This window comes from Acanthaster planci, linkage group LG18, assembly GCF_054643075.1.
Source record: "Acanthaster planci isolate LZ-2023a linkage group LG18, COTS_SCS, whole genome shotgun sequence".
Classification (NCBI taxonomy): domain Eukaryota; kingdom Metazoa; phylum Echinodermata; class Asteroidea; order Valvatida; family Acanthasteridae; genus Acanthaster; species Acanthaster planci.
The window spans coordinates 3,379,923-3,407,379 of NC_141794.1; the positions used below are offsets into that span (position 1 = coordinate 3,379,923).

A 27,457-nucleotide genomic window follows, 5' to 3' on the forward strand; every position below is an offset into this window, starting at 1 on the left:
TTGGTGAACCAAAAAATAAACAAATAATGCATCGCTACAGGAAGGGATAACCTCGTGGTCACAGGTCTTGCACAATGTAGCCAATCACAGTGCAAAGCCATGACGAGCGAAAGGACAGGCCCAGTCAGTCACAGAACACGCGCACGAAAATACCAGGGGCGGATCCAGGGCTCGTGGGGGTTCAGCCCCCTTTTCCACTAAAAAGGTAAAAAACAAACAAAAAAGAAGAAAAGAGGGAATGAGAAGGAAAAATATGGATCATACAGCCTGAAATTGTATCCCAGAGCGCCTTTTCTCTGTTATAAATACAAAAGAAGTAGCCAGTCACGTCTTTTTTTTTCTTCTTTCTTTTTCTTTTTAAACTCCCAGCCATGTTTTTCCGACGACCGTGTAAAAGGTATAATTGCAAAGGCCATTCGTAAAATACTTTTCTGCTGAATGGCGTGCGGAATTCTATCCAGTCAATAAAGTCCGTCGGCCTGTTTTAAATCTATTCTGGGGAGTGGGGCTCTTGCCAGACGATCGATAAAACTTTATATCGGCCCTCCAGTGAGCTGCTCTTTTATTTTGTATTTATTTTTTTTGGCTCGAAGCATTTTTTTGTGGCGCCCATATAAAAATATACATTTTGCGTATACACCCTCTTTTTCTACTGGCGGACACGCAGTGTTCAAAATAGCTTTTATGATAGCGTTTGAGTCAAACAAGTTTATAGCCCTGTTTTAAATATATTCTGAAGATTGGGGCTCTAGCCATATGGTGCATAAAAATAAATGGCCTTCATTGAGGTGCATGTGAGTAGGCCTACCTGCTTGCTTCCACCAAACTGGTCTCAGTGCAGGAATTTCTTCAATTTCTTTAACATTAACATGAAAAACAAGCTCAGGGCCTTAACAGTCAGTGGTCAAATCCAATGCCAAAAGGTTCGATACGGCGCGCACTATGCAAAGCTTGGCCCGTATCACACCGTCTGATCTTGTTCATTGAAGGATACGAAAAAAGAAAATGTACAGCTTGAAGTCCAACCAGTTCCATTTTTTAAATATCCCTCAGTGAACAAAATTAAATGGTGTGATACCAAAGGCTCTGGTTCCGGTGAGTCGCAAAAATATCAAGCGACGGAATTTACCGATTTTTAGTAGAATGCACCTGGAAATAATGTAATGTTACGGTTATGCGACCTTGGAATTGTTAGAGCATGCAAAGGTATGGCGCCATTATGACTTATGAACCAGCTTGTTAAGGGTACTTGCACTGTCATGAGAAATTGATGCCATTCGTTAAACTATACCTGTATTATATGTTAACCGATATGTAATATGTTAACTGATATATAATTTCTGGCCAAACAACGGTCCATCAAAATACATGCATGCGTTCAAGCTGTCAAGACGTGCCGCCGCTTTCCCGTGCCAATCACCCACTTGACGCATTGTGGCTAAGCAGAGCTCGACGACTTCTGTTAAACCCGCGCTATCGCATGCCAATCTACGGGCATCCATTTGACTGGTACGTCATCATGTCTTCTCCCACCTGTTTGAGCGTCTTTCTGCTGGTCGTAATGTTGGTTGCTCAGCCCCTGAACACTCAGGCCGGAGGTGTGTACAGTTTCAAACAGTCTATAAGCTCCGTAGATGCTTGACTCGGTGAATAACTCATGCCAGATAATTACACATCTAATGCTTTCAAGGCGTCAGTCGTTTTAGGGATTTATATAACACCTCGAGCTGGCAAATTCAGTTTATACCATTTTATTGATTGCAGTACTGGATACTTTCTGGTTTCCATTTTGCATTGTTGAAGTGCAACTTGAAAAACGTTGAGTTTTGTCGGGGGTTACTTGACATATTTGGAGCAGAACACGGGCATCAAAGTGGTTTAGTTCTTGTTCGTTAAGGCTTTACTACTGAATGTTTGGTGTTCATTTTGACTTGCCAATCAACTGGTCCGTATAACCTTATCCCTGCAGAGCAAAGGAGAAAACTTGCTCTAGGCTTTCCGCAGTAATATGCGTCACATTGGCATTCAAATTCCTTTTAAAGCGATTCTTATTCACGGGAGGCTTTTCCTATTAGTGTTTGTTTTTCAAGAATTCAGATTTAAATTAATTTGATTTGTTTCATTTTTAGGTGCAAAAAGTTTTCAGAAACAATTCAAATTTTGTGTTCTTCACGCATGAACATGCATGACCACTATCACATTTATTTTCGCCTGGCTGCCCAGGTAGGCCATAATTTCATCTCTGAAATTCCCCTCTGTTTGTTAATAGAATTCCCGCCCCCACCCCCAAAAAATACAATGGAAGATTTACTTGCATACAATATATCAGCTTAATGTGAGTTTTCAAGGAACAAATAGATGTATCGATTGCTGAAATACAGCTAAAATGTTGGTCTGCCGTAAAATCTCGTGCAAACGATAGCAAAACGCGGTAAGAATGAAATGTTGAATTCAGGACTCGAATTCTGGAAAAAAAAGAGGATCACCTTGGCAGCATTCGTACCACAAGCATCCTTTCGTTAGACATGTTATGCACTGCATTATGTATAGCCTTTTAGAAGCATGGCGGACACCATAGGAGGGCGCTGTTTGGTTTAGGTCAAATCTTTTGCTTTTGCTCCAAATTCCATTTCAAATAGTGCCCTCCTATCCGCTCCGGGCGGAACAAAAAAGTTCGGGTTTTTTTTCGGGTACTCACCTCATGGGCGCGCCAAAGTATAATAATGCGTTTGACGCGGAGCACGGCTTGTATGGTCTTTGCGGACACGCAGAGCGCGTGCAAGAACCCGCTTGTAACCCCCTACCTGTGTTACATACAAAGTGTGGACATTACTTTGTTCTCCTGTCGTTAAGGAAACTTGAGGATAATGCTAACGCACACAAATACAACACAAAACAGAAAAACGCTTGAAATGTTCAATCAGTTTACATTCATTTGTGAAAGGAACATGGAAGCAAAATCAGGCCCATGATTTCTAATTCAAAAAGTGCATTCTCGTTCCGTATTACCACAAATGCTTTCAATTCGCCAAGGCTGTCTAAACACAGTCCACTGTCTGACATCAGTCCCACAAGGGGCGCACAAGTGTTTAACAAACTCAAGTGGAACTTCAATTTGTAACCGCGTGCACAGCATTAGCCTTTCAGAAGTATGGCGGACACAATCCGCCCCGAGCTGAAGTGCATCCCAGTCGGCAAAAGAAAGACGTGTGTGTGGGTACACGTGAGTTTGTTTCTGCATTCAATTGAGGACCCTGAACAATAGAGGACAATAAGGCCCTCGATTGACAGAGGGTCCCCAATTGACAACTGTGTACAAAGTATATGGGTGGTTTTCTAAAATAGTTAAAGTGCAAACAAAAGAGGAACAATAGGGGGTCCCCAGTTGCAGGCAAATACACATTTGATGTGTGTGTGTGTGTACGAAATTGACTGAGACTGAATTATTAAATTATACCGCTAATGGCTCTTACGAGTTTGGGTAGAGAAACATTGGGGGTATAGCTTTAATCCCAAAGTGTCTTGGATGACTTTGCCATTTCTCTTTTGGTTTACAGTGCAGGACACGATAACAGCTTTGAACACTCAATACGTTAATGCTATTAACCAAGACAATGTAAACAGCGTCATGGAGTTGTACGATAACGATTGCGTTATGATGCTGGAAGGCTTCGAGACCATTTCTGGGAAAAGCCGTAAGTTTCCTTTCACCCCATAGTTATTTTTAAAGCCTCAAATTACCAAATTGGAAATCAGACACTTTATTTGCGAAGCCATGGACTTATTGTACTCAGTATCTTTGATGTTGTTATATAAAACGATTCCGCCTCTTCATCTCCTTCTCAGCACAACAGATTTTTCGTTTCATCTCCATGATAGGTACGCAGCCATACGTAGCTAAAATGATCGGAGACGTGACGACAGTCACCTTCACGAGTCAAGAAGTGACGCCAATGGACGACGCAGCCGACTACGTCTATCAACGCTCGAAATTCTCCGGGCAGAACGCCAATGGCAAAGTCGTATATGATGGAAAGTAAGCATGTTGTCAAAACTGTACACTAGTAATCGTTACTGTCAGAATTCAAAATTCAAAGCGTTGATACTAGACATGTCCTGTGGAAAGGACGGCAACGGGTGCCGCTGCGGTATAGGTAGGCCCACACGCGAGTGTAGGCGAAGTTTATTTTCGTGTTTTAGAACTGTTGCGTTTTGCAAGTGACTGTGCTTCGAGAAATCGATGCATGTTGATTCTGCTTAATTACTTCGGTGCGTTTTTATTTCTCGTGTATGACTCTGCACACAATTCCGCAGGGGACTTCGCGCGTAAAGCAACAAATAATAGCACTTGCAACACTGTAATTTTTTTTGTACCGACTGAAGCCATCGGAGGCCATTTTATCCGTGAGGAATACAAAGGCGCCTTGGTTCGCTCACTTGTGGCTGCATTCAAAGCTATATTGATGTTACAAACGATTTAAATAACGATGGAATGCGAGCCCCGTTGTATTACCTTTGGAATTCAGCACGGTAAGATGGCTGCCTAATGGATAGCACGAAACAGCTTTGGGATCACTGATCGCGATTCAGATTTGTGTGAAACAAGCAGGCCCACTGATGGCGAGCGGATCCTCGTGAAAGAAAATTGGCCCCGTGTGCGCAAGGCATGCTGGGTGAAACATGGCGCGGTAGGAACAAAGTAATAGGCATTGTGCACACAGCCCTTCATTGTACACATTCCTTTCTTTGCAGGAGTTTGATGATCTGGAAGAAAAATGACAGCAGCTACAAGATCCATATCCACATGTATAACTCAGACAGCTAAGTACACAAGGGTATGGTACCACGTCAAGGTCGTGTGAATTGAATTGATTTTGAATGGTTGCATACTTGAGTGTTGCTTGAGCTTTAATTTGCCTTCTAAATACCAAGATGTTTGTTTATTCGGTTTGTGGGTTTAATAAAGGGACTTTGAGGCGTTTGGTGTCGACAAGCATACTCAGTCTGGCCTTTTTACGAGTTCTGAGCATGCGCGCGTTGATCTGGCGGCAGACGTGCATAGTTCTGAGCACGCGCAATGCGGCAAAGGACCCATGTCTACCGCCACCAGCGTCTCAAAGTCTCCCACTGTTTGCACGTAGGACATTTCAAAGCACTCACCACAGTTACATGTATATTGACACAATAATATCTGATTACTGATCTTTAATTATGGAAGTCTACCATAACACATGTATTAAGGTTTATTTCAATTTTCTCGCACTGGTTCCATATTGACATCTTGCTTTATACACCTGTTGCTTATAAAAACACCATACCCTGAATCATTGATAAACTCGTCAGGGGTGCGTGTGTAAACGATGAAACAATAACTTATAGCCAAAAAAACTAAAATTAAAGCCGACGTGCAGAACGGGATGTGCATGGTGAAATTTTGTATCAAATCTTATTTAAAGGACAATATATTATGCTGAAAATAAATGAGTCTGAATGACAAATATGTTGCGTCATGTTTCCTGTTGCTATTCAAGAGAGCCTGCAAGTTGACCCCTGATGGCGCGCTTTCGAGACCCTTGGATATAAAGAATAACCTTCAAAAATGTTAGAAATTGAAAGTTATTTGCGTTCGTTTAATACTTAAAAATCAGCATTTCAAGAAAGTTGCGTGGTGTCATTGTAATATCGACTAATTTGCGAAATGATTTGGTGTCTACTCCTTGTAAACACGCCACAAGAAAGACTGTTGGTGGGTAAAAAACAATTGAACCAAACGAAGGGGGAAAAGCCGGTATTCATTGCAGAAAAAACGTAAAAAACCTACAATATATATTTTTACGTTGGAAGTACATATTAATCTTACTTTATAGGAAAACAAAAAGCCTGCCAACTGAGGTCCTGACGAGGTTCGGAAATAAGAAATAGAAGGGGAAAATAGAACAATAAAATAACAACAAAATATAAACGGAAACATAAGCCTACTCCATAAATGAATCACCTCCTATACGCAGAAGACGAGTTAAGTGGTGAGTCATTGCTCAGTTGTTCATAGTGTAAGAAAATCAAGCACAGATCGGATGTTCCCAGTGCCAAATCTTTGTCTTGGTCGCGTGCTGCTAAACAACGAGAATAATACCCGTAACATGATTTGCAACAAAGACGGATGAACAAGTTGTTGACGAAATCGTTTGCCGGAGTTGTAATTGTGGTGGTGGTTGCTGTTGTTGTTGTTTATGTTGTTATTTTTGTATGTTTGTTTGAACAGCATTTTCACCTCATACTTAATTAAGTATATATTTTATTCAAGATGTATCCTTTTCTTCCGTCGTTGTCCTCCATTGGCTGTCTACACCATAGAAGCATGCTGTCCAAACGCACGTGAGCTTTGTAATCTTTCCCCGTTTGTGATAAAGAAAAAGGTCAAACGGTCAAGAATTTATTCGATGTTGCAGAACAAATATTGAGAACAGATATGAACTTTATAAATCGTGCTTAAGACGACAAAATATGTCTTCAGAAATTGCCGCCACGAGATATACGATTGATGGTGACTTATTCGGCTCTTTTTGGCGGAAATGTTGGTTCTAACAATTGAGACACCCGGTGTCGCAACTCGCTCTGGGGTTTGTCAGAGATGTATACAGGGAGAGTGGAGTTGCTCTATGGGTTTCTGCCAAAATGGCAGATTATGCGTCAGTGGACAGGAACATTTAGCACATAATAGCTGCATGTTGCACTGTATTTTCAAACAATTTATATTTTGGCGGGATTTGTTTTTTTCTCAATCAGTTTATCGTCAGAAATAGTCGGATAACCCTGGAGTCGAAGGGCCCATCTGACTGCAGAATCAAGAGAAAAAAGAGCCGCTCAAATATCCTTGCATTTCTGCTGTTTTCTCAAAACTGTAAAGCTTTGAAACTTGGGGATTATTGCAAATTGTGGCCCTGCATGCTATTCAGGATTCTAAAATGTAACATTTCTTGGGGAAAAAAGGAATCAAAAAAGGGCTCGTCTAACAAGCATACGTGACCGTATTTCAGCCAATCAGGATCTGGATCATGATCAGTGATCCTTTGTTGGTTTCTGGACACCCAAACTCGCCTAACGAACGATCACTGATCGAGATCCTGATCCGTGTGAAACGGATCCAACTCGCGATCAGTGATCCTTCCTTGGTGGCACCAAAGAGAGAGCCCGCATAATGGACAGAGCAAACCAGCTTTGGGATCACAGATCGAGACCAAGCCAATGTTTGTTTCATACGGATCTGGATCGCGTTAGTAATACCAAAGATGGTTTGCATTATCCACCAGGAGGGTTCAGGTGTCAGTGAACCAATGCTGGATCACTGATCACGATCTGAATCCGCGTGATACAAATAGGCCACACAAGAGTCGTGTGGAACGAACAGGCACAACCAGCCCCGTGGACAGGACGTCTTCGTAGGAAAATTTCAACTGCGTGTGTGAAAGCCACCATGCAGGCGCGTGGGCACAATTCTCAAAAACGCACGCATATGCCACCTCTGCCGATGCCCGTGATAGTCTGCAGGAATTCTCCAATACTTCGTTCATTTCCCGATTCTCGTTCGCGACATGTCCTTCGCTGCAGTGGTCCCAAATTTGTGGTTAAAAAGATTTCAAACTGGTCAAGCGCTAGCGACTCCGGTGTGTACATTACCCGTATCGATTCCCCTTGTTTCGTTACGTTTTTGTAAGATACAGTACAAACTGGTTTAAAATATTATTCACCCTATCACAAGGCCATATTAGTTTTACGAGTTTACGAGGCCAGTGAAGGCACCTTAATAAAGGCACCGCGTGGTTTCCATCTATAATTGGGATGCGAACCACATGTTCCATTGAAGCTCTGTCCTTCAGTGGTCATGTGCATACAGAATCATGGTATTGTATATTACTTTGATCTTTTTGAATTTGCAGATAGCTTTGTCAGACAACCTTTAAAGCGCTCACTTCTTGCAAGGCCGCAAACTTTCAAGTCCGGAATGTGATCTATTTTTGAGTAGCCACGCGGTCCATTAAATGCCAACCATACGTGTTGACTGACCAACCGACCAAACGATCAATCTAAAATATATATTCATAAAATATTTTTTGTGATACGTACAAGCCCATAAATATCTTGCTCAATATGTAACAGTAATATCTCTCTGGTTCTTCAGTGTGACGTCGTTTCACTTGAAACCGCGCCCACTCTCAAGGTGTTGCAATGGAAGCTTTGGAACTGGAAATGGTGCAAAGTTGGCATGTTAGCCAATTGGAATTAAGAGAGCATGCGCTGTGTGTGACGCCGTCACTTAACGTTAGCTTTACCATGACAAAATGATACCACCTGCTAAGTTACTTGTTATGGATGCCAATACTTTCTGGTCAAACGACAAGTTCAATTAAAAAGTCTCAAACTGTACATAAAGAACTGTGGCCTCTTCCCTGTACCACATATCGACTCGACACTTTGCAGCCAAGCAGTCTCCGACCTGTAAATCCGAATATTGTCACGCCCTCTTTGGTATCGACTTGACTGTTGTCATCATGTCTTCTCCCGCCCGCCTGAGTGTCTTTATGCTGGTCGTGGTGCTGGTAGCTCAGCCATTGAACATTCAAGCCGGAGGTTTGTACAGTTTCAGTCGGTCAAGTGAGATGTTGTGGGCATAAATCATGGCCGAATAAAATACCCGTAAAAGATTTTCCAGAAGTCGTTTGTTTTACAGTAAGGATAACACCTTAAACCTGCAAACTCATTTTATACCTTTTAATTGTTTCCAAAATTGGACATTTTCTGCTTTCAAACAGATCGAGCAGACTTTTAAACTTTTGTCCGGGTAATCGACTAACTTGAGAAGGAAAAAGGAAAAGCGACAAGCAGTGAGCCACAAAAAACCGCTTTCTAAGGAGAGGGTTTGCGGTAACACCATGTGGATGGATCTCTTTTTGGAAGGGGTATGGTTTTGATAAGAACCGGTGAGAACCTTACCACTTCCAAAAAGAGATCTATCCACGTGGTAGTACCGCAAGCCGTCTCTTCAGATGGCTTATCTAAAACTGTTTTCGTGTGCTGTGGCTTTACTATGGTGATGCTCGGTATTTTACATCAGTCTCAAAAACAATCAACAATTATTGGCCTTTACGATAAAAAATGCAGAGCAAGGGTAAAAACTAAAAGCTAAATGATTTTTTCTCGGCCAAATTCGTCCAATCGGCATTCAAATTCCTTTTCAAGTGTTCATATTAATGCGCCGTGTGATCCATGCAGTGGTTTGTTCAAGAATTCAGATGCTTTTTTTTTAAATTTAGGCCCGCAAATTTCCGGAAAAAAATTAAACGTTGTGTGTTTCACTTTTATACGTGCATATTAAACCGTTATCACATTCATTTTCGCAAAACTGCCTAAAGAAGTTGTAATATGTCTCAAGTTTCCTTAAGTTTTTTTTTGCCTGGAAATCAGCTTCGCAGAATGGGAATTCAAAGAAACACTAGAGCAGATTTTACTTGCGTAGAAAAGTTCCGTTTGGTGTTATTTTCAAAGAGTAAAATTTATCGATTTGGTTTTGTTTCTTATGGTTATGTGTTCATTGTGGGTATGTCCAACAAAGTCAATGTATTGAGACAATTACGATGTGATGCAACATTTTAAAACGAAGAGATGTAAGTCAGATCTAACCTGATTTCTCGGCAAAGTATTAATTTCCGGAGACAGTGAATCACTTTAGCCTTCCTTCTGAAGCATCGCCTGGCATTCTGTTGTGTACCCTTACAATTTTGCACGCACTCATGCCTGCAAATTAAGTTAATTCACTTTGGGCTGTTAAACTTTGGCTCCATGCCTCTCCCTCCCCCGTCATAGGTAAGGGGATACAGGCCTACGTCTAGCCAAATCCACTAGCGCTTCACTGAACACTCCTGATGACCCCCTTGAAAAGTGGGATAAATACTAAGTAGGCCCCTACAAACACTTGGTTTTGTATTTTTGCTTGTTTTGGTCGAAAATGGACTTAAATGATCACCTTCGAAATTTGAATACCAATAAGCGTCACTCAACCCTTTTTTTCCGTGGGCAATTCACAGAGGCCGACGTTTTGCATATAGAACGATAATTAAGCCGTTTTCCACGTCTGGGGTAATATTTAATACCATTTCTCTTTGGATATTCAGTGCAGGAAACGATAACATCTTTAAACACTCAATACGTTAATGCTGTTAACGAAGACAACGTGGACAGCGTCATGGCGTTGTATGATGATGAGTGTACTCTGATGCTGCAAGGCTTCGAGACCATTTCTGGGAAAAGCCGTAAGTTTCTGGCGTTTTTCACCCACATACCTATTTTTGAGGTCGCAAATTACCGAACTGGCAACCGGACAATTTATCTGCAAAAGAGCTTGCAATGTACCGGTATACATTCTGAATTTAGAAGTGTACAGTACTTGTACTCAGTACTCGTACTCGAGTACCATTTCAGAGTACTTGTATCGAGTATCATTTCAGAGTACTTGTTTCGTACTTATAGTCAAAGAAGCGAGTACTCTTACTCGGAAGCACAAGCACCTGTGCTTGGAAAACCAGCACATGTTCTTGGCTAGCGAGGTACTCTGATTTTCACAGCACTCCGAAATCTTAGTACTCGGCAGTACTCAGTACTCGGCAAAAAAAGTACTCGACTACAACACTAGATTTTAGTTGGAAAAAAATGCACTTCTTCGTCTTCTTCTTAGTGGCGATTTTTCCTTTCATCTCCACACAGTTTCAAAGCCATACATCGCTGTCATGATTGGAGACTTGACGACGTTCAACTTCGCAAGTCAAGAAGTGACGCCCATGGACGACGCAGCCAACTACGTCTATCAGCGCTCGGAAATCTCTGGGAAAAATGCGAAAGGCGACACCGTGTATGACGGAAAGTAAGCTCTTGTCGATGCTGTAATGCTTGTACATGTGTTCGATAATGTCGGAATTCCACATTTGGTTAGTGTTAATAGAGGCCTTGCGTGGTAGCCATCTTGTTGGGCAGTTCTTTCGTTCCACAAACCTCCTTTGTGCATACCCTGTGGAGCAAACGCGCTGACCTGCAAGATGGCATCCACGCATACCCTCTATACCAGACACGTCCTGTGGATATTGTGGCGGCGCTAAAAGCCACCGTGATAGGTGATGTTTATTTTTATTTTTTCAAGACTGTTGCGTGTTGCAAGTGACCATATTTGAAGAGGACAGTGTTGGTTTTACAGAACACGAAATGCGCGTGCGAAATCCGAAAAGGACCAGAGCTAAAGTCCACTCCCTCAGAGTATCGGTTCGGATTTGAGAAGGAAGGAAAACAAGTAAAACAAAACAACTTTCTGCGCGAAAAGCCGTCTCCGTCCACCTCGTATACAGCTACTGGTACTCTGTTTCCCATTTTGTTATATCTATACATGAAATGTGACAACGAAGATTTAAAAGTTTATTTTACAAAGTGCCCCGCCTATCGACCCTGTTTCTATACTAAAAAACGCGAACCACAGTGTTCATGCACAACCAGTCGCTACCCTGTCAATGTTTGATCATGCAAAATTAGTGATCCAGTACCGGGGCGAGAGAGCAGGTAACTGGTGGCGCACTACTCGAGTGTATGTCAGAGTGGCGACATGAGCGTCGCAAACGTGGAAACAAAATGGCGGTTACCATTCATCAGCGCACCAGTTGGCGCATCAGTGCAGTTGGCGCTAGTCTGCATACGGCTGTGCTCCACGGGAGGGTGGAAAAGTAACATAGCACAGCAAATATCGCACCCATGAGAACAATGCTAGGCACCACATAGCACTTCATTGTACACTTCGTCTATAACATCTTCCTTTCTTTATAGGAATTTGATGATTTGGAAGAAAGTTGGCAACAGCTACAAGATCCACGTCCACGCGTATTGCGCCGACACCAGCTAAATGCACGAGGATAATGGTACCACGCCCAGGTTTTTGAGTATATCTCTGCTGATGGCACATACGGAAAAAAAATCACGGCAAATGCCTTTTGGTTGAAATTTGAACTTTAAATTTGTTTGAATTCTACTTGAGCTCCACTTCGCCTTCTTAAGCGGCAAAATTTATCTATCGCAAACGACTGACGCAATACTCTGAATATGAAACAAAATCGGTGTCTTTTCGGTTGGTGTCAAAGGATGGAATGGTAACTTAGAAAAAGTAAACTTTACATAAGTAGGCCTATGGTACGTATAATCTTTGTCAAATCGTGTTTAAGAGACACACAATGATTATCGAAATAAATGAGTCTGCATGAAACATATGTTGCGTCACTGGTCCTGTTGCTCTTTTATCGCAATGCCCACAGAATAAACATCGTTACCTTTAGAATTTCCTTTACTAGGTTTTGAAGTTTCATAATAGTACATGTATTGTCCTTGAGTCCCTCTATAGCAAAGGAGATAAAAGTGAGGGAATAGGAATCAGATCAGAATAAAATAAATAATCAGAATAAAATGATTATAATGCACCTATAGAGCCCTGGGTATGCGCATTAGTTATACAGAATGATTTACCAAGCATCGCGTAGGTCTAATTCTTTAACCGAAAGATTTGGTTTCATTTTAGCAGTGATAACAACAAAGTAGCCAATAAATCCTTTGAATGTGGTAAATATTGAAACCATTTAACAGTTAATAGCCTCTAAGTTAGAATAAAGTGAAATTATCTCTGACGAAATGAGGCAAACAAAATGTCTGGGAATTGTCTTTTCGCCAATAAATCCTAATTATGCACGCCTGCGCCTAAATGGCTATGGCGGTAAATGCTCAAGCACTCATTAAGATGTACAGGGTACTAACTCAACGGTCAATATCCCTCAAATTAATTATCAGGGTCTATTCAGTTGTTTTTCAGGAAACCCTCTGGTATCGTCATAGCTTTTTATTTCTGGTCTCAAATAAAAGTGGGTTGCTGTATGATGAACGTAATAAACAATCACAACTTGCTTTCTCTCGGAGCGTACGAGGTTAAAATAATTTAACAGGGCTCCTTTCCGAGTGTGTTTAATAAATAACTTCGCGATTCGGGGTACCCATATGCACCAATCTATTTAACGTTTTGCGCATGTGCGAAAGACCAGTGTCATTTCTAAAATGACGGCTTCGTCCCCGTCTTAAACTTCGTCTTTAACATTCAAACCACTTGTACGCTTTTGGTGTTGGAAGTAAATGGAAGCTACTTTCCTCTACAAGACGACAATACATGTTAACGGTCAAGTTTGCTCGCAAAATATTATTTTTATTAATTAAGCTTAAAAATTCAAAGTGAGAGAATAAAAACAGTCTGAGCGACGAAACGCATTGAAGCCGAGATTCGGAAACTCCATTCATCATTCCAGTTCGATTTTCACTGGTAACCTATGCATTAAATATTTAGCGGGCATCAGGGAAAATCGGCCAGTGGTTAACAATTTGCCGCTGATCGAACTTGCCCTGCACGCGCCTAAATGGTGCATGGTTCCCTGAATCAGACGCTTTGTTTTTGAAGCTCATGGAAGGACTCCCTGCTGATTTCTGTTGAAGAAAGAAATTTCATAACTCTCTTTTTTGTATATACTCCTATAGACCAATTTAGTTCAGAAAGTAAAAGCTCTCGTGATTTTAGAGAGTATATTCTGAAGAAACAAGTGCAAAATTCTGCATAACCTGTGAGAAAATGACGTTGAATTTTTGTGTGCACCAATTAAAACATATTTGAGTGGGCCTCTTGCCCATTTTTCCATCTTGGCCGCTTATGTGCATGCGTTTGTCACTTTGAAGTTATCAGTGAAAAGGTCCACGATGGCCTTTTATAGACCATGACCATGCCAGAAACTAATGAATTTGATGAAAATAGTGTGCAATCGAGCGATACTAAACTGCAGACAGCGTGGTGCAGCAGGATTACATTGTCGACGGTGTGGTTTTAAACGTACAAGTTTGTACCGGTAACTTGTATACATCATGCTTTTATTTCTATAATAAAATATAATACGGCTGAAAAGTGTTAAAAACCTGTCAACAATAAACGTGGCCCAGAATACGGACAAACCTGTCTGATTCTAGATTCTGCCTCAATAAGAAATTAAAGGAAAAGCAATACCATATAAGCCTGTTAAAAATAAATAAAATAAAACAAAAACTTAAAAGCTACACCGGGTCGAACCTGGCTTACACTTACAGCCTGTTGGAATAAGAAAATTTTCTTACTGTAACCACTCATAGATTATGTAACTATATACAATGTAATTGTAATATATAATATATATATATAGTATATATGATGTAATTAATGTTGGAAGGGGGCCACATCAGGAAACGGCGATCTTTTGTTTACAGGAAAAATAACGATGATAAAGTCTTTTTATAGAGCACTACAAAACCCGCTTAGATTAGAAACTAATAGCAAAAACAATTCAATGGGATTTTCTGAAGACAAAAATGAACAAAGCCAGAAAACCTGAGAGAAAATGATCATCAAAGTAGCATCCCTGTACTTTTTCAATGGCCCGCTCACGCTTCTTACCGCCGAGGCCATTTGTGTGCATGCGTGCATAATTATGAATTCATTAGTGAAAAGGTCTATGCTCTTTAACTTTTTTTTTTGTTAAACACCCGGCTTTTGTGAAGTCTTCCTGATTGCATACCCGGGTTCTGTCTACCAGCTGTTACACGTCAACTGTTCATAGTAATACCGATAATTTTGGGGCTGTTTCCGTTGGGTTCATTAGAAATGCATACAAACGGTAGGCCCCATATAAAGGACCGCCGCCACTATCATGTAAGTACATGTACAATCACCCTGTGGTTGCGTTGGGGCCACACGCAGACTTCTAACTCAAGTTGGATTTCTCGGACAGGACTGACTCATTGACTGGTATCATCATGTCTCCTTCCTCGTGCTTGATTGCCTTCCTGCTGGTTGAGTTGTTAGTAGCACATCCCACCTGGGCAATTAAGAAATTGGGGCAACCTATCTTTGGCCGCGCAGGTGGGGACGACCAAACAGGTAGGTATCCACACTCGCTTTACTCACTCAAAGTTTGAGTGTTCGAGTTTGTGTGAATGTTGCAGAAATTACACAGATTAAAACTGATTTTAACTGCTAAAACTTTCATCTTGCACTTTCAACTATTCCTTTTGTACATATCGTGTACAGCATCGGTTATTTTCCTTATATCAAAACTGCCGCTCGTAAGATGTGCGTAGTGGTTGTGCTATCATATATCAAAGACGTAAAAGTCGTCACCCAAATTCAGAAATAAAGTGACTAGGATCTAGGACGAGCAATCACCGTACAAAGAAGTTGATTTCTCTCAGAAAGGTTTTTCTTTTTGGTATAATAATTATCCACACACAGTGCAACAAAAGATTGAGGATTTGGACGACGAGTGGGTTGCTCGCGTTGAACAAAACAGTGTGGACAGTGTCATGGAGTTGTATGACGATCAGTGTGTTTACATGCCACCAGGCGGACCCTCTGCTACTGGACATACCGGCAAGTTTCCTTCCTTCGAATTTTTGAAATACCCACACTGGCCGTGATACGGCTAAAAGCGGGATATTCCCTCCTCGATTTCCCTCTAATTTGGTTTTGAAGACTGTAAACATGCCGTCAGAGTTTATAGGCTGTGAAACATATGTCTCAAAGAAGCCTGAAATTCCATTCTGTGTTAACCACATACAGTAACTAAAAATTCGTCCAACGTTTCATTGGAAGTACTATTTCTCATGATAAAACATCCGTTACCACAAATAAATTTTACCAGTTTTGATAAAAAAGTGACTCAGTTGGTAAAATAGTGGGGGGGCGGAGTCTGCCTCCCCAAATACATCTTCTTTGATATATGTTTACAATTATTTTTCTTTTGACTGTAATACCTCAATGAGTGCTTCAGGTAGTGTGTTTCAGTTATCCAAACACCAAATTTGTGAAAATTTCACGTCGCAGGGAGAGGGGAGCTGTTCCCTCATCCTCACCTGTGAGATGGTGAGCGAAGGCCTCCTAGTTAAAATTGTGCAGAATCTGCAGGTTATTTTACGGAAATTTTATGCACAGGGTTTAGCCAGAGACAAACAGAAATACACTCCCATAAGAATAGGAAATACAATTCCCATTGGAATGTGTACAAACATCTTCCAGATGGCAGAGACAAATGTTTACGTAACGGCTGGCTGGCTTGCCCAGGCCCTGCCTGTGACACATAAACGACCTCTGTAAAAGCCGTCAGGCTTCTTCGAAGCGTCGTGACCTTCCAAGGCCGTTTTCCAATAGGCTTCGTCTCCGTCTCAGGCTTCGTTCCCAAAACCAATCCCCGGTTGTGGGCCTGAAGCGTTTAAATTACATTGGATTACTGTAATTTTTTGCTTTCTTACATCTTATTTGATGTTCTGTAACACTATTAGACTGATTACTGCGCTTACAGCTTCAACGTCAGCTAGTTAAAAAACAGTTGAAGCCTGAGACGGAGCCGAAGTGGAGTATTGGAAAACGGCCCAGGCACGTGCCTGGGTCATATATGTTACAGAGGAAAATTATTAACTGCGCAAGTCCCATTAGGTTCATTGCATAAGTAATGAGGAAATTGGTAGCCACCACTTATTCCTTCCTCCATGTCTCTATGCACTGGATGGGCAGCTCAGCAGTAACTGCCATGTGTGAATTGAAGTGACCACGCGGCCATCTTAGGATATTCAGTACAATGACCTCCAACTTCAGCGCGTTCGTGCACGGCGCTAAAGCCGGTGACTTGGGAAAATGCCATCGTATTGAATAACCTAAGATGGCCACGCAGTCGCTTCATTTCGCAGAGCAGAGCTGCCTATCCAGTGTCTAGAGATCAGTGGTATAGCGGGGTTAGCTATAAGCCTGAGGCTATTCCATGCGGCTTGTTACTGAAAGATAGAACAGCAGTAGGGTCAAAGCTTACTACCTTGGTTTCTCTGCGGATTTAATGGTTAGGCCTACAGGGTGCAGAGGACATAATAACGGGATGGGGATACAGAACCGCAACGTTACGAGTTAATAGTGAAAAAAATGGCAACAGCCGCGGTTAATACACAATTCATACTGTAGACAATTTCCCTATTCAACAACGTGCTATTACACGCATTAATGCCCGCTGCGATTTGATGATGCCCGCTGCGTTAAAACGTTCTGGCACCCTCATGGATACGAGACAGTTTTATCCTCTTATATTGGTCAAGAGTTTGTTAAAGGTGGGTCAAATTTAAGTTTAAATATATTATTGGTTTGAAATATGTTTGGTATTGAAACCTTATCCCCCTGTTTACTTCTTTGCCGTGAAATCAGTTGGATATCCCACCGTAGAATGCTGCAACCGTCCGCTAATTCTGACCCGCTTGTACCTTGGTGTCAGCCTTTACCGTACAACCCATTATTAGGGATGGAATCCCAGTCAACGCTGTTTGGTTTATGTTCTGCGTATTTTTGTTTGTTGTCTCAGTAGATGTGCTGTTCTTCTTGTTTGTTTGTTTATTTATTTGTTTATTTTCCCCCAACGCCCTATAGCCGTGGAACAACTCATGAGCTGGATCAATGGCGTAGGGACAGTTACCAAGACGATTGAAGAAGTGACGCCTATGGATGGCAGCGCCTCTTACGTCTACCATCGCGGGAACTTCCAGGCAACGAACAAGAATGGCGACACCGTCATTGATGGAAAGTGAGTGTTTAACATCCAAAATTGATAGAAAAAGTCGATTTCAAACTTTTTGGCGGTTCGGGTCCAAAATGTCCGGTGCATCTCTGATGGGAGACATGGCAGCGCTGTTAACGGGCTGTGCTGAGTGAAAAGGATTGTTTGTGGCGTCCCTAAAGTCCTTAACTTTGTTGAGCCTCTTCTGTTAGCAGTAACTAAGATGAAACAGTACGTAAAGAGCCAAGGTATTATGGGAGAAAAAGTTGCTTCTGTATCAAGAATTTTCATCACCGAAATGAAGAAACTGACAATCAGGGCCAAATCAAAATGTTCATTATGCCCCATCACTATGTGAGAGCTGAGTATTCTCGAGCCCGCCTTTCTGGGAACCACATGTGACGTGGTCTGAGGCGCGTAAATCCCAGAAGACTCGACTAAGCATGGCTATTAAAGTCCGGACATCGGTCACACAATCATTTCAAGACATTTCATTTGGATTTTCTTTTTCAGGGAGCTGATAATTTGGAAGAAGGATGGCGACAGTTACAAGATCCACGTGCACATGTATAACAAAAATAACTAAAACGCGAGGGCGTCGTACCGGATGTGGAGCCCTCAACGGTGCAATGGCCTCTGTGGAATTATTTTCAGAAAATAAAATTCGATTTGCCTGTCATGTCTCTTGATTAAAATTTGAATTAACTTTTAGACTAACCCTTTTGCTTGTTTTTCCAAAGACGCCTGACAGAGTAACATACGGCAGATATATTTTTCTTCTTAATAGGAAACGTTCTTTTTAAAAAAAGAAACGAATGATGCCCCTTGAATTGTACGTGCACTTAGCACGACAGAGAAAAAGAAAGCAAATTTGGCGTTACTGCATTCTCGGAGAAATCTGCCAAAAATTGAAAACGTGTCGTTGCACAATAAGATTCATTAGATTTCATTTATTCATTTCATTTATTTATCTAAATAAATCTAATTTATTTATCTAAATAAATCATTATCTAAATAATGGGAATTTGAAATTAGTCAACATCTATCGAATTAGCCCACGCTGTGGATTAACTCATTGCTCATTTGTTCATAGTGTAAGGAAATTAACCACGCGTTGTTCTCAATGCCCAATAGGTTTGTTGTTGCGGTGGTAAACGGTAAGAACAAAACCCAAAACATTATTGCTGCCATTATTTGTTCATCTGCTTGGTTTTTGTGGGTTTGGGTTTTTTAGGGGGTTGTGGTTTTGTGTCTTTGTTTCGTTGTGGTTTTTTTAATGGGTTCCTCTTCAGAGTCCGCATTCCTGTCTATACTTTTTTTGCCCCGAAGATGGTTTGCGTGGAAGCTGTTTCCTTTCTTTTCTCGAAACGTCATTTTTCACGGTATAAATCAAGGGATTTGGGGTGTTATCCTTGGCTTTTCATCACTGTGACAGTCTGTCATTGCTACTTTGTTGCCTCTTTTAGCATGCTCTCCAAACGCTTGAGAATTTTGTGATCTTTCCCTGTTTGTGTTAAAAGAAAGGTGTTGTTTAAAGAAGAAAAAAGAAAAAGATGATCCAACCGAATGTATATTCGAACTTTGTCAGAATCGTATTTTACTCTAAAAATCGATCTTGTAAATTACTGTTATGAGAAATACGATGCATCGTGGTTCATGTGGCTCTGTGACCATTGAATTAGCACGCTTCCCTAAACAAAAAAGTAAACATTTATCCATTGAATAGTTGCAGAATTGTTTCTTTCTTTGTTTCACCAGTACACAAGTGCATCGACAGTCGATTATTATAAATTTCAGAAGTGGGGTATGTCTGGATGTTTCTCTTTCGATTTTAAGTTTGCAACAGGTAATCGGCTCGTTACTGTCAAACAAAGGCTTTTCCAGAATAAACTTTCCGACAATTTCAAATAACAGAATTTTCGCAAGTTATCGTCCAATTCACGGATTCCAGACGCGCGAACCAGGGGTCATCTCTCGGGCTGTAGGGGCTACCCTCTTTGCAGTTGTAATGCGAGGCGCTGTGGTTTAACGGTTAGACGTGCCAGTGAACAGGCCCAAAATCTCCGTGGATTTAGTGGTTCGTCATAGACTGCAGTTTGTAAATGAGGGTGGATCGATGGATGGATTTGGAGTATTGGACCAAACGGTGCCCTCCCAATCGCTCATTATGCAATGGAGTGTAAGGATCAAATTACAGAGTGGCCTTTGGCCTTGTAACTGTTTGGAAGGGCGATTTTCTTTGTACAGAATTCGTTAAGCAACTGAAAATTAAAAGGGAAACGAAGATGAGGAAGTGAGCTTTAATTTGATATGTCCTGCAGTGAACACCAGAGAAACTTGTATTTTTTCCAGATTTTTTGAAGTGGTCATATCTACGGCAGGTTAGTTACTGATCTGCAACTTTGAATGCAGTCTTTGCTCTATGATATGCCTATTACACAGTTCTGCGTTCAGTCGAGTTCGTATACACATAGAGTGTTGGGAATTAAGACATGAAAGCAAAGCCCTTCCTAATGTGTAGGCTATTAATTGTGTACCACGAAAGCCCAGTTGTACCAATGGAGTATACATTTTAACCTGACATTAATTCGTTTTAACGAATTACTAATCCGAAATAACGAATTACTAATCCGAAATAACGAATTACTGATTCGAAAAAACGAATTACTAATCCGACAAAAAACAAGATTACGTACTGATCAACTCTGCCCCCTAGATGGCGCTCATTAAATGGTTTGTGTGATCGCAGGCCAGTTACCGTAGCTAGCAAACAGTGATAAATACCTGAATTTCGAAATATTTACAGGTTTCTCAGACGTTCGAGACGCACAGCAAATTAAAGCCCATGCTACGATTTTTCATTTTCTGTTCAAGTTTCTATTCATTAACCGATTTTTTTTGAAGATATTGTTTTCCACGGAAGCTCACCCCTAAAATGCAGTCTTGAAGGCTCTTGACATTTAGAAATATTGATGCCTACGATAAATATACACTTCAAGTCGAAAAATGGACCGTTTTCAGGCATCAATTTCCTCCAAATCTAAATCTCTCTCAGAAACAAGTTGGAATTCGTTTTCTACAAATCTTCAAGTTCATCGGCCACAAAGTGCTCTATTTCGTAGAGAATTTGAGTGCATGCAAATTGCGGCTTCGCCAGCGCATGCAGTTTTCGGCCTATTTACTGGCCTGCAGCTATGTGTTGTAGTACAGTAACGGTGGTTCTCACAGCCGAAACTACTCTACATTAGTTTCTCCACATCAAAGAGAAGTGTCAGGTGCTAGGCGCTATTGCCATGAAAATCACAGGTAGGCCAATATATGGTGCACTGCACCAAATACGCGCCCATAGATAACAGTGCCAAATCGGACTGAAATAGCGCCGCCTGTTGACTCTGGGGAAGAGGTTGGCCTCAGGTTTTTCAATCGAAATTCAAGATATTGCCAGAGGTTCACTTTTCGTGAACGGACGCAAGTTAAGCGTGCGATAACGTATACAGCATGCGTGCCTCGATCACGCGTCACGTGGGAATCAACGCAAAACAGCGCCATCTGGAGGCTCAAGTAATTTGTTATTTCGAATTAGTAGAAAAAGGCTGTTGCAGAGACCCTCACAAAGGCCCTCATCTGCATCTCTGAATGAGGGCATGAGTATGTGACAACCAAAATACCAACCAACAAAAAAATTGGCTCCTCCTATCGCTTCATTCAAATTTTCTTTGCTGAGCCTTGCATTGTTTGTAAATGTTCGTAGGACTAAGAGCAAGTTTACTGATATTTACATAAGAATGTTGGGATATCACATTTTTATCTAGCGGGAGTGACTGTTGTTAAAGCATAGAGGAATGGTCAAAGCATAGGCACACTTCGGTGATAAATATTTCAATGTAAAGCAAGAAAAATTATTGTAGAATTTTGTTTTATTTAGAAAAGATATTTTTATCTATCCAAAAGTGATAGGTAGTAAGTTTAAGTAATCGGCATTTATACGACTTTTAGTGGAGATGACCCCTATAAAGTTTGGTATAGTCTAAGTCCCCATCGCGAACGAAACGCGAAGTCTGTACCGCCATTTGAGGACCGCCTATATTTCGGACGAATCGTAGAGTTAGGCATTTATTGAGTTGAGCTTTGGAAGAGAAGTTGTGGCCCGTATTTCCTCTAGAAAACAGGGTCCAAAACATGGCGAGTCCCGTAGTTGTCGGGCTTTCCCTCGCCCTAGTCATGGTACTGAGCTTCCAGGCCGTGAACACGCAACTCCTGACGCCAACGTACTTCAACGTGGCCGAAGGCAAGCCCATCACCGCCACCGCAACTTGCGGGGAAGGTTTCTCCCCGCCCGGCGAACTTTACTGCAAGTTGACCGGTAACACCGGAGACACGTTGAGGCAAACGGAACGGGACATTATTCAGGTAAAAAGAGCTGCATTATGAGGAACATTAGTTAAATCTTTGTTGGAAAGAGTTTTGTATGCGGACGCCACTTGACACCTCGTGCATAAACTTCTTGAGCTGGTCTGACAAGAGTTTTCTGTGTAAATGGCTCTGTATTTTCCCTCCTAAATCACGTAAATTGAACTTTTTCTGGACATGTTTTGCTTTCAGATGGCAGTAGTGCTTGTATTGTAATTACTAGGTCACTGTAGCCTTTTAGTGCAGGGAACAGTTACTGGCGTCCGATGAAATTCTTTCCCAACCGACAATGACTGAAACTTTTTTCCGTTTCAAACATATCAAACAAAGCTAATGACCGCATATATACAGTACATATACTTATATGGTTTTGTTGCAGATATTTTTAGGCCAAAAATATTATTTCTTAATTCTTTGGTGGTGTTTTCTGCTATAGTGTTACTGTTACACATTCCAGAAGTGAATTGGCTGCTTATTTCAAGTTGATTTACATGTTCATCTGCCATGACAGGGACAATACTGTGATTACTGTGACCCATTCAACCCCTTGAAGGCCCATCCCATCGAGTATGCCATTGATGGCACCGAGAAGTGGTGGCAGAGCCCTCCCCTCTCCAGGGGAACGGATTTCAACGGGGTCAATGTCACCATTGATTTAGGACAGGTAAGAGGGTGACAGCAAAACACATGATTACCTTGTGGCAGTCGTCCAACTGTAGATATGTGGAACATTTACTGAGATTTCTGTGTCTTGCAAAAGTTTGAGAAGAAATCTGCCACTTCAAGAGACCTACATGTACATCTAGCATCAGACTGTTGTTCAGAAAATTAAGGCATTTGGATTTTGAGGAAAAGGCGTAATACAAATATTTCTTGTTAGGGTTTTCTTGAAGATATACCCCACATATTATTTACAATGGACATTAGTAATGACACTAAATGCCATTTTATGCAGCATCGTCATCAGAAGCCAGTATCAATCCTTGACACACATGTATCATAAACTCATTTTTATCGACACCATTAAACCCTAACTAAATTCGACTCTATTCAATTATAATCTAGAGTTTGTTATGCAATAAATCTCTGTGACAATAAAATCACAGCAAACCAGATCTTTAAGTTTGTAAATTATGTGGCATTAAAAAACATTTCAAAGCTAATGACCATCATGATGACCTTTACTAGTTAATTGCTGGCGTCATAGTTATGTGTTTCACATTCTTGTGAAATCCCTGCTTGCAAGAATATTGATTTGTTTTACAGAGAGAGAGGAAATAAACAAATTTTCACTGCTCGAAGAAGGCTACTGCATATTTGATTGCATAAGATCGTTGACTAACAAAATAATTCATCAGACATGTAGTTTCCATACAAAAGCTCGCTGGCATTCCAGTTGAAGAAGGAAAGATATGTGAGATGCATCAGAGACTAAGTAACAGGAAAAAAAGTGGTTAAGCCAAAAACTCACAGGCCCTCACACTGGAAAGAGCACAAACAGGCATGCATGCTTTGCCCCGTGCCCACAGCCTTAACAAAAGCAAGCATGTTAAATCCAAAGAGAGAGGTGCCTTGTATGGTGTTACACAAGCAGGGATTTGAATACAGGGTCTCTGAATACTCTCCACATACTAGCCTATGGGGACTTCAATTAACTTTGTGCCACTCTGTCTTCTCCAGTGGCTATACATGGATTCAATGAATCTGTTATGAACGTACAGAAGACCAAGAAGGGGTCACACTGGTCCTTGTTACTTCCTACTACATGTAGTCCCTCTGTCCCAGGCCCCCATACCAGGATCCTCTGCTGTGTCAACAGGCTGGGCTTTGCTCAGTCAAGCATGGCTGGAGTCAGGCTGCATAACAAAAGCCAGCCATTTCCTGTGGCATGCCACAAAAGGCAGTAACCCATGCATGCATCCTGTGTGCTCAGAGATCTGTAAAAAGGGGCATTTGGTGGTGTGCTTGACCCGCTCTATACAAAGCTGGCCCTTGTTTGTCTTCAGCCAGACTTGTCCTAGTCCATAAAGGTTCTCTCGTTTTTTTCTTGTTAAAATTAAGCGAACTCGTAAAATTGATCCAAAAATGTAAATTTTAAATGTTGGACAGTGGCAGATCTGTAGTTTGGGTACAACAGAAAGAAAAATAGAGGACATTAAATCAGATGTCTGGCAATGTGGTTTTTTTTATTTTATTTTTTACTGTTTTGGACATGTTTCTACTTCCTACACAGCCTTCATGTGCAGAAGGTTGCCTCTGTTAAAAGAAGATACACTGTGTGTGCGAACGAACGAAGCACGGTGGTGCCCGAAGGTGTAGCACTTGGTTTACCCATCATGGTTTACTGAAAATAATGCTCTCTGTAATTTAGGGACCTGTATGCCCCTTGATACTAGTGGTACTTACAGTGTCACTGTCAGTGTGGGTTTCAAGTAGCACAAAAGGACCTCTCTTAGGGTCGTGACCTTTCAGTGTTATCACACCCATGGAATGCAGACACACCACAGATACAAACATGTACACCTGTATCCAAGCTGAAGGGGGGAGGGGATGTGATTAGAGGGGGTTTGGTTTTGATTGTAAAAGGGAATGAAGTGAGGACAAAACAGATAGGTGTATGGACCCTGTGAGAAAATTATAGGCCTAGTGCTTTGGGAATTTTACTTTTTTCAAGGTTCGAGTGTCGAGGTTTAGGTTTTGATGTTTGAGTTTCGAGGTTTGAGTTTCGAGTTAATGCCTCAATTTCACCTTGCACTTTGAGTTAATGCCTCGATTTGCACCCTGCTGTACGAGTTAATGCCTTGATTTTTCACGCTCACTTTGAGTCTGTAAACGTCAAAACTCAAACTCGAAAGTGGAAACTCAAACCTCGAAAAAATTAACACTCATGCTTTGGACATTGCTCTGCTGCTTATGAGGGGTATACAGTTGGGCATGCAAACGCCCGTCTGTTTCACTCAGGACCTAACTCAAATTACATGTACGTGTTCATTGGGCATGCCCGAAAGGCCTGTACTGTAGGCTGTATTTGCCATTCAGTTATGCTTTAAAAGTGTTGGATTCAGAAGTAGGCCTATGTTTGTCATGGGGAAGAGGGTTGTTGAAGAGAAAGTAAGCCCTTGTCATCAGCTGATCATTTGAATGATTTGGTCAAAGATTTTACCTGTCACCATTGTAACCAATTGATTGCTAAGTTCTCTCTGTGACTCTTGTACAAAATGCACGAAAAATCCAGGTCTGTTAAGGTTTTGAAACAAGAAAAAGCATTCTATTCTAGAACTCAATTCTATTCTATTCCATTCTGTCTGGAAGCTTCTGACATCAGATGCTACCGAGACAATTATAATGAGTGTGCAAGTGCTGCTAAATACATCACTGTATGACAATAAACCTTTGTTAAAGCCCAACATTAATACATGTATGCACATTTTCCAGTGTCCCTACATTTCACAACAGTCTGTGTGATTTTGCTAAACACCAACTCTCATTCTACCAATGAATGTCCTGTTTATTTTTGAGGGCAGCCATTTTAACCCACATGTCACATTTGCCAGACGGTTGAAAAACACTGGCAAGTCTGCAGTCTGTGTTTGGTTGAGATGGGACAAGTGTCCAGGGCCAGGGATGCATGAAAGCATCAGGATCATACTGACGAGATTTTGAAAGACCTTGTTTGTTTCTTTTTTGGGGGGGAGGGAAATTTAATATCACTTGGGTTTGTCTGGTGTGTTTCCTAAAGTGCCTTGAATTGGGCCGGATGCACAGTGGTCCAAGTGTGCGACTGCACTTTTAACCAGATTCCTTTTCCTGTGTCACTGGTGTGATCTGCAGTCCTTGGAACAATCATTGAGCAAAGTACAGTATTGTGCATGTGGCATAGGTCAGATTTGTCAGTAGGACCTGCCTGGTATTTACCATTTGGCTGCAATAACCGGCTTAACAGTACTCTGGGCAATTACCAAGACCAGACCAAACAGTGATTAACAGGTTGACCCAGTCTATGTATGTACAATCCATGATGCTATAGCAGTACACTCTGTAAACCTAAAACACCCGTGTCAGAAGGCTGGCTTGTTGGAGATGATTCAAAAAAATACGGGAAAAAATGGGCCCCTGTAGGCCAGAAATTTTTGCAATGAAAGCAAACTGAAAGGCCCTACATTAACCCTAACAGTACCGGTACATAACATTAAAAATTACTACTTAGTAGTAAAATATAGTACATGTATTCAGCTCTGTTGCTTGTAAGAGGACATGACCTTATTGTTCTCTGAAGCCATAAAATACAATAGATTTATAAACAATGTATCATACAGTGCTATGGCACCATGAATGCATGACTTTCTGTTCCCTGTTCGAGTAACAGTGGAGGGAGCCATAGCCAGAAGTAGTAATTTATACTAGTGCTAGGTCCTTCAGGCTCAGACTACCGTGTAGTATTTTATAGTACTGAGTCCTGCAAGCCAAATGATGTGCAGGACTGTCAGGGTTAGTGCTTCAAAGGTATCTGAAAATATTTTTGGTTATCGTATTGGCCTGAGTGCGGATTGCTCACAATTGAGGATCTCAGTCATGCATGCACCAGAAGGTATGTGTACTTGATGCTGAGAACTACATACATGTATGGTGATCAGTTCAGAGTACTGAACAAATCATTACATCAACCATCCTGGAAGTATTTCAGTTCAGTCCAACTTATTTTTATTCCCAAGTGGCCCTGTGCATTGTCAATACCTGTATTACAGTAATGTGCATAAAATTGTGGATTTATTTGAGTTGAGAACTGTTTAGACTAGGAGCTGTTGAACTGGAAAGAAAATTTGTCGTGAATCTCTCGTCGGATACTTCTGTGCTCAAGGAAAGATAAACAGAGGTGTCCATCATCATGTCTGGGGGGATTGTATATTTGGGGACCCCGTTCTTATAAAGAAAGGGAGACTTACATTTTAATTTTTGGATTCACCTTGGGAGATGACTGTGACGTCATGCTCAATAACTGTAGGGTTGATGTTGTGAATAGAGGGCTGGGTTTTGAGTTTTGAGGGAAATTATGCGGGGAAACTATGTTTTAACACATAACACATATGGTGGATTCAAATCTGCATGGCTGATTTATCGGTGTAAAGGTCACATTTTCTCTCAATTTACAAGTTGAAATTTCTACAAAATTAAAGAGAGCATTGCCTTTGGTTTTTGGGGACTGACCAGTTTTACAGGATTAAAGTGACAAAAACCCGGGGTCCCAAATACACAATCCCCCGTGTCTGGAGCCTCGGTTAAACTTGGTTTTATTATTTTAGCCATGGTGGCTCCAAAGAGCCTCCGTAGTGAGAGGAGTGGAGATCCTTATCTTCGTTGAACTTGGGATAAATTTA

At 41.3% G+C, this 27,457-nt stretch overlaps 4 protein-coding genes across 6 annotated transcripts in view; all 4 read left to right on the forward strand.

Moving 5' to 3' along the window:
• Nucleotides 1-33: 33 nt before the first annotated feature.
• LOC110980129 (uncharacterized) lies at nucleotides 34-5,498 on the forward strand. Of its 2 annotated transcripts, none has more exons than XM_087149088.1 (4): nucleotides 34-205; nucleotides 3,558-3,695; nucleotides 3,880-4,036; nucleotides 4,753-5,498. In XM_087149088.1, exons 2-4 carry the CDS (start codon nucleotides 3,629-3,631, stop codon nucleotides 4,823-4,825), a joined length of 297 nt encoding a protein of 98 aa, XP_087005214.1. In that variant the 5' UTR covers nucleotides 34-205; nucleotides 3,558-3,628; the 3' UTR covers nucleotides 4,826-5,498. The 2 variants fall into 2 exon arrangements, with proteins under 2 accessions (XP_087005214.1, XP_022092185.2); XM_022236493.2 differs by lacking the exon at nucleotides 34-205 and adding an exon at nucleotides 1,347-1,598.
• A 2,873-nt stretch (nucleotides 5,499-8,371) lies between these two features.
• Nucleotides 8,372-13,013, forward strand: LOC147796108 (uncharacterized). Its single transcript, XM_087148696.1, has 4 exons — nucleotides 8,372-8,628; nucleotides 10,170-10,307; nucleotides 10,759-10,915; nucleotides 11,860-13,013. The coding sequence occupies exons 1-4, from the start codon at nucleotides 8,550-8,552 to the stop codon at nucleotides 11,933-11,935; spliced, it is 450 nt and encodes a 149-aa protein (XP_087004822.1). The 5' UTR covers nucleotides 8,372-8,549; the 3' UTR covers nucleotides 11,936-13,013.
• Nucleotides 13,014-14,608: 1,595 nt separating this feature from the next.
• On the forward strand, nucleotides 14,609-19,587 carry LOC110979863 (uncharacterized). The gene is made up of 4 exons (XM_022235987.2): nucleotides 14,609-15,022; nucleotides 15,374-15,511; nucleotides 17,546-17,699; nucleotides 18,186-19,587. Exons 1-4 carry the CDS (start codon nucleotides 14,899-14,901, stop codon nucleotides 18,256-18,258), a joined length of 489 nt encoding a protein of 162 aa, XP_022091679.2. The 5' UTR covers nucleotides 14,609-14,898; the 3' UTR covers nucleotides 18,259-19,587.
• A 2,162-nt stretch (nucleotides 19,588-21,749) lies between these two features.
• LOC110978598 (laminin subunit alpha-5-like) overlaps nucleotides 21,750-27,457 on the forward strand; it is a 63,912-nt gene continuing 58,204 nt past the window's right edge. For both annotated transcript variants that reach the window (XM_022233718.2, XM_022233727.2), the window contains exons 1-2: nucleotides 21,750-22,082; nucleotides 22,594-22,746. In XM_022233718.2, coding sequence (XP_022089410.2) covers nucleotides 21,852-22,082; nucleotides 22,594-22,746 — 384 coding nt within the window. In that variant the 5' untranslated portion in view covers nucleotides 21,750-21,851. The remainder of the gene's footprint in view (nucleotides 22,083-22,593; nucleotides 22,747-27,457) is intronic.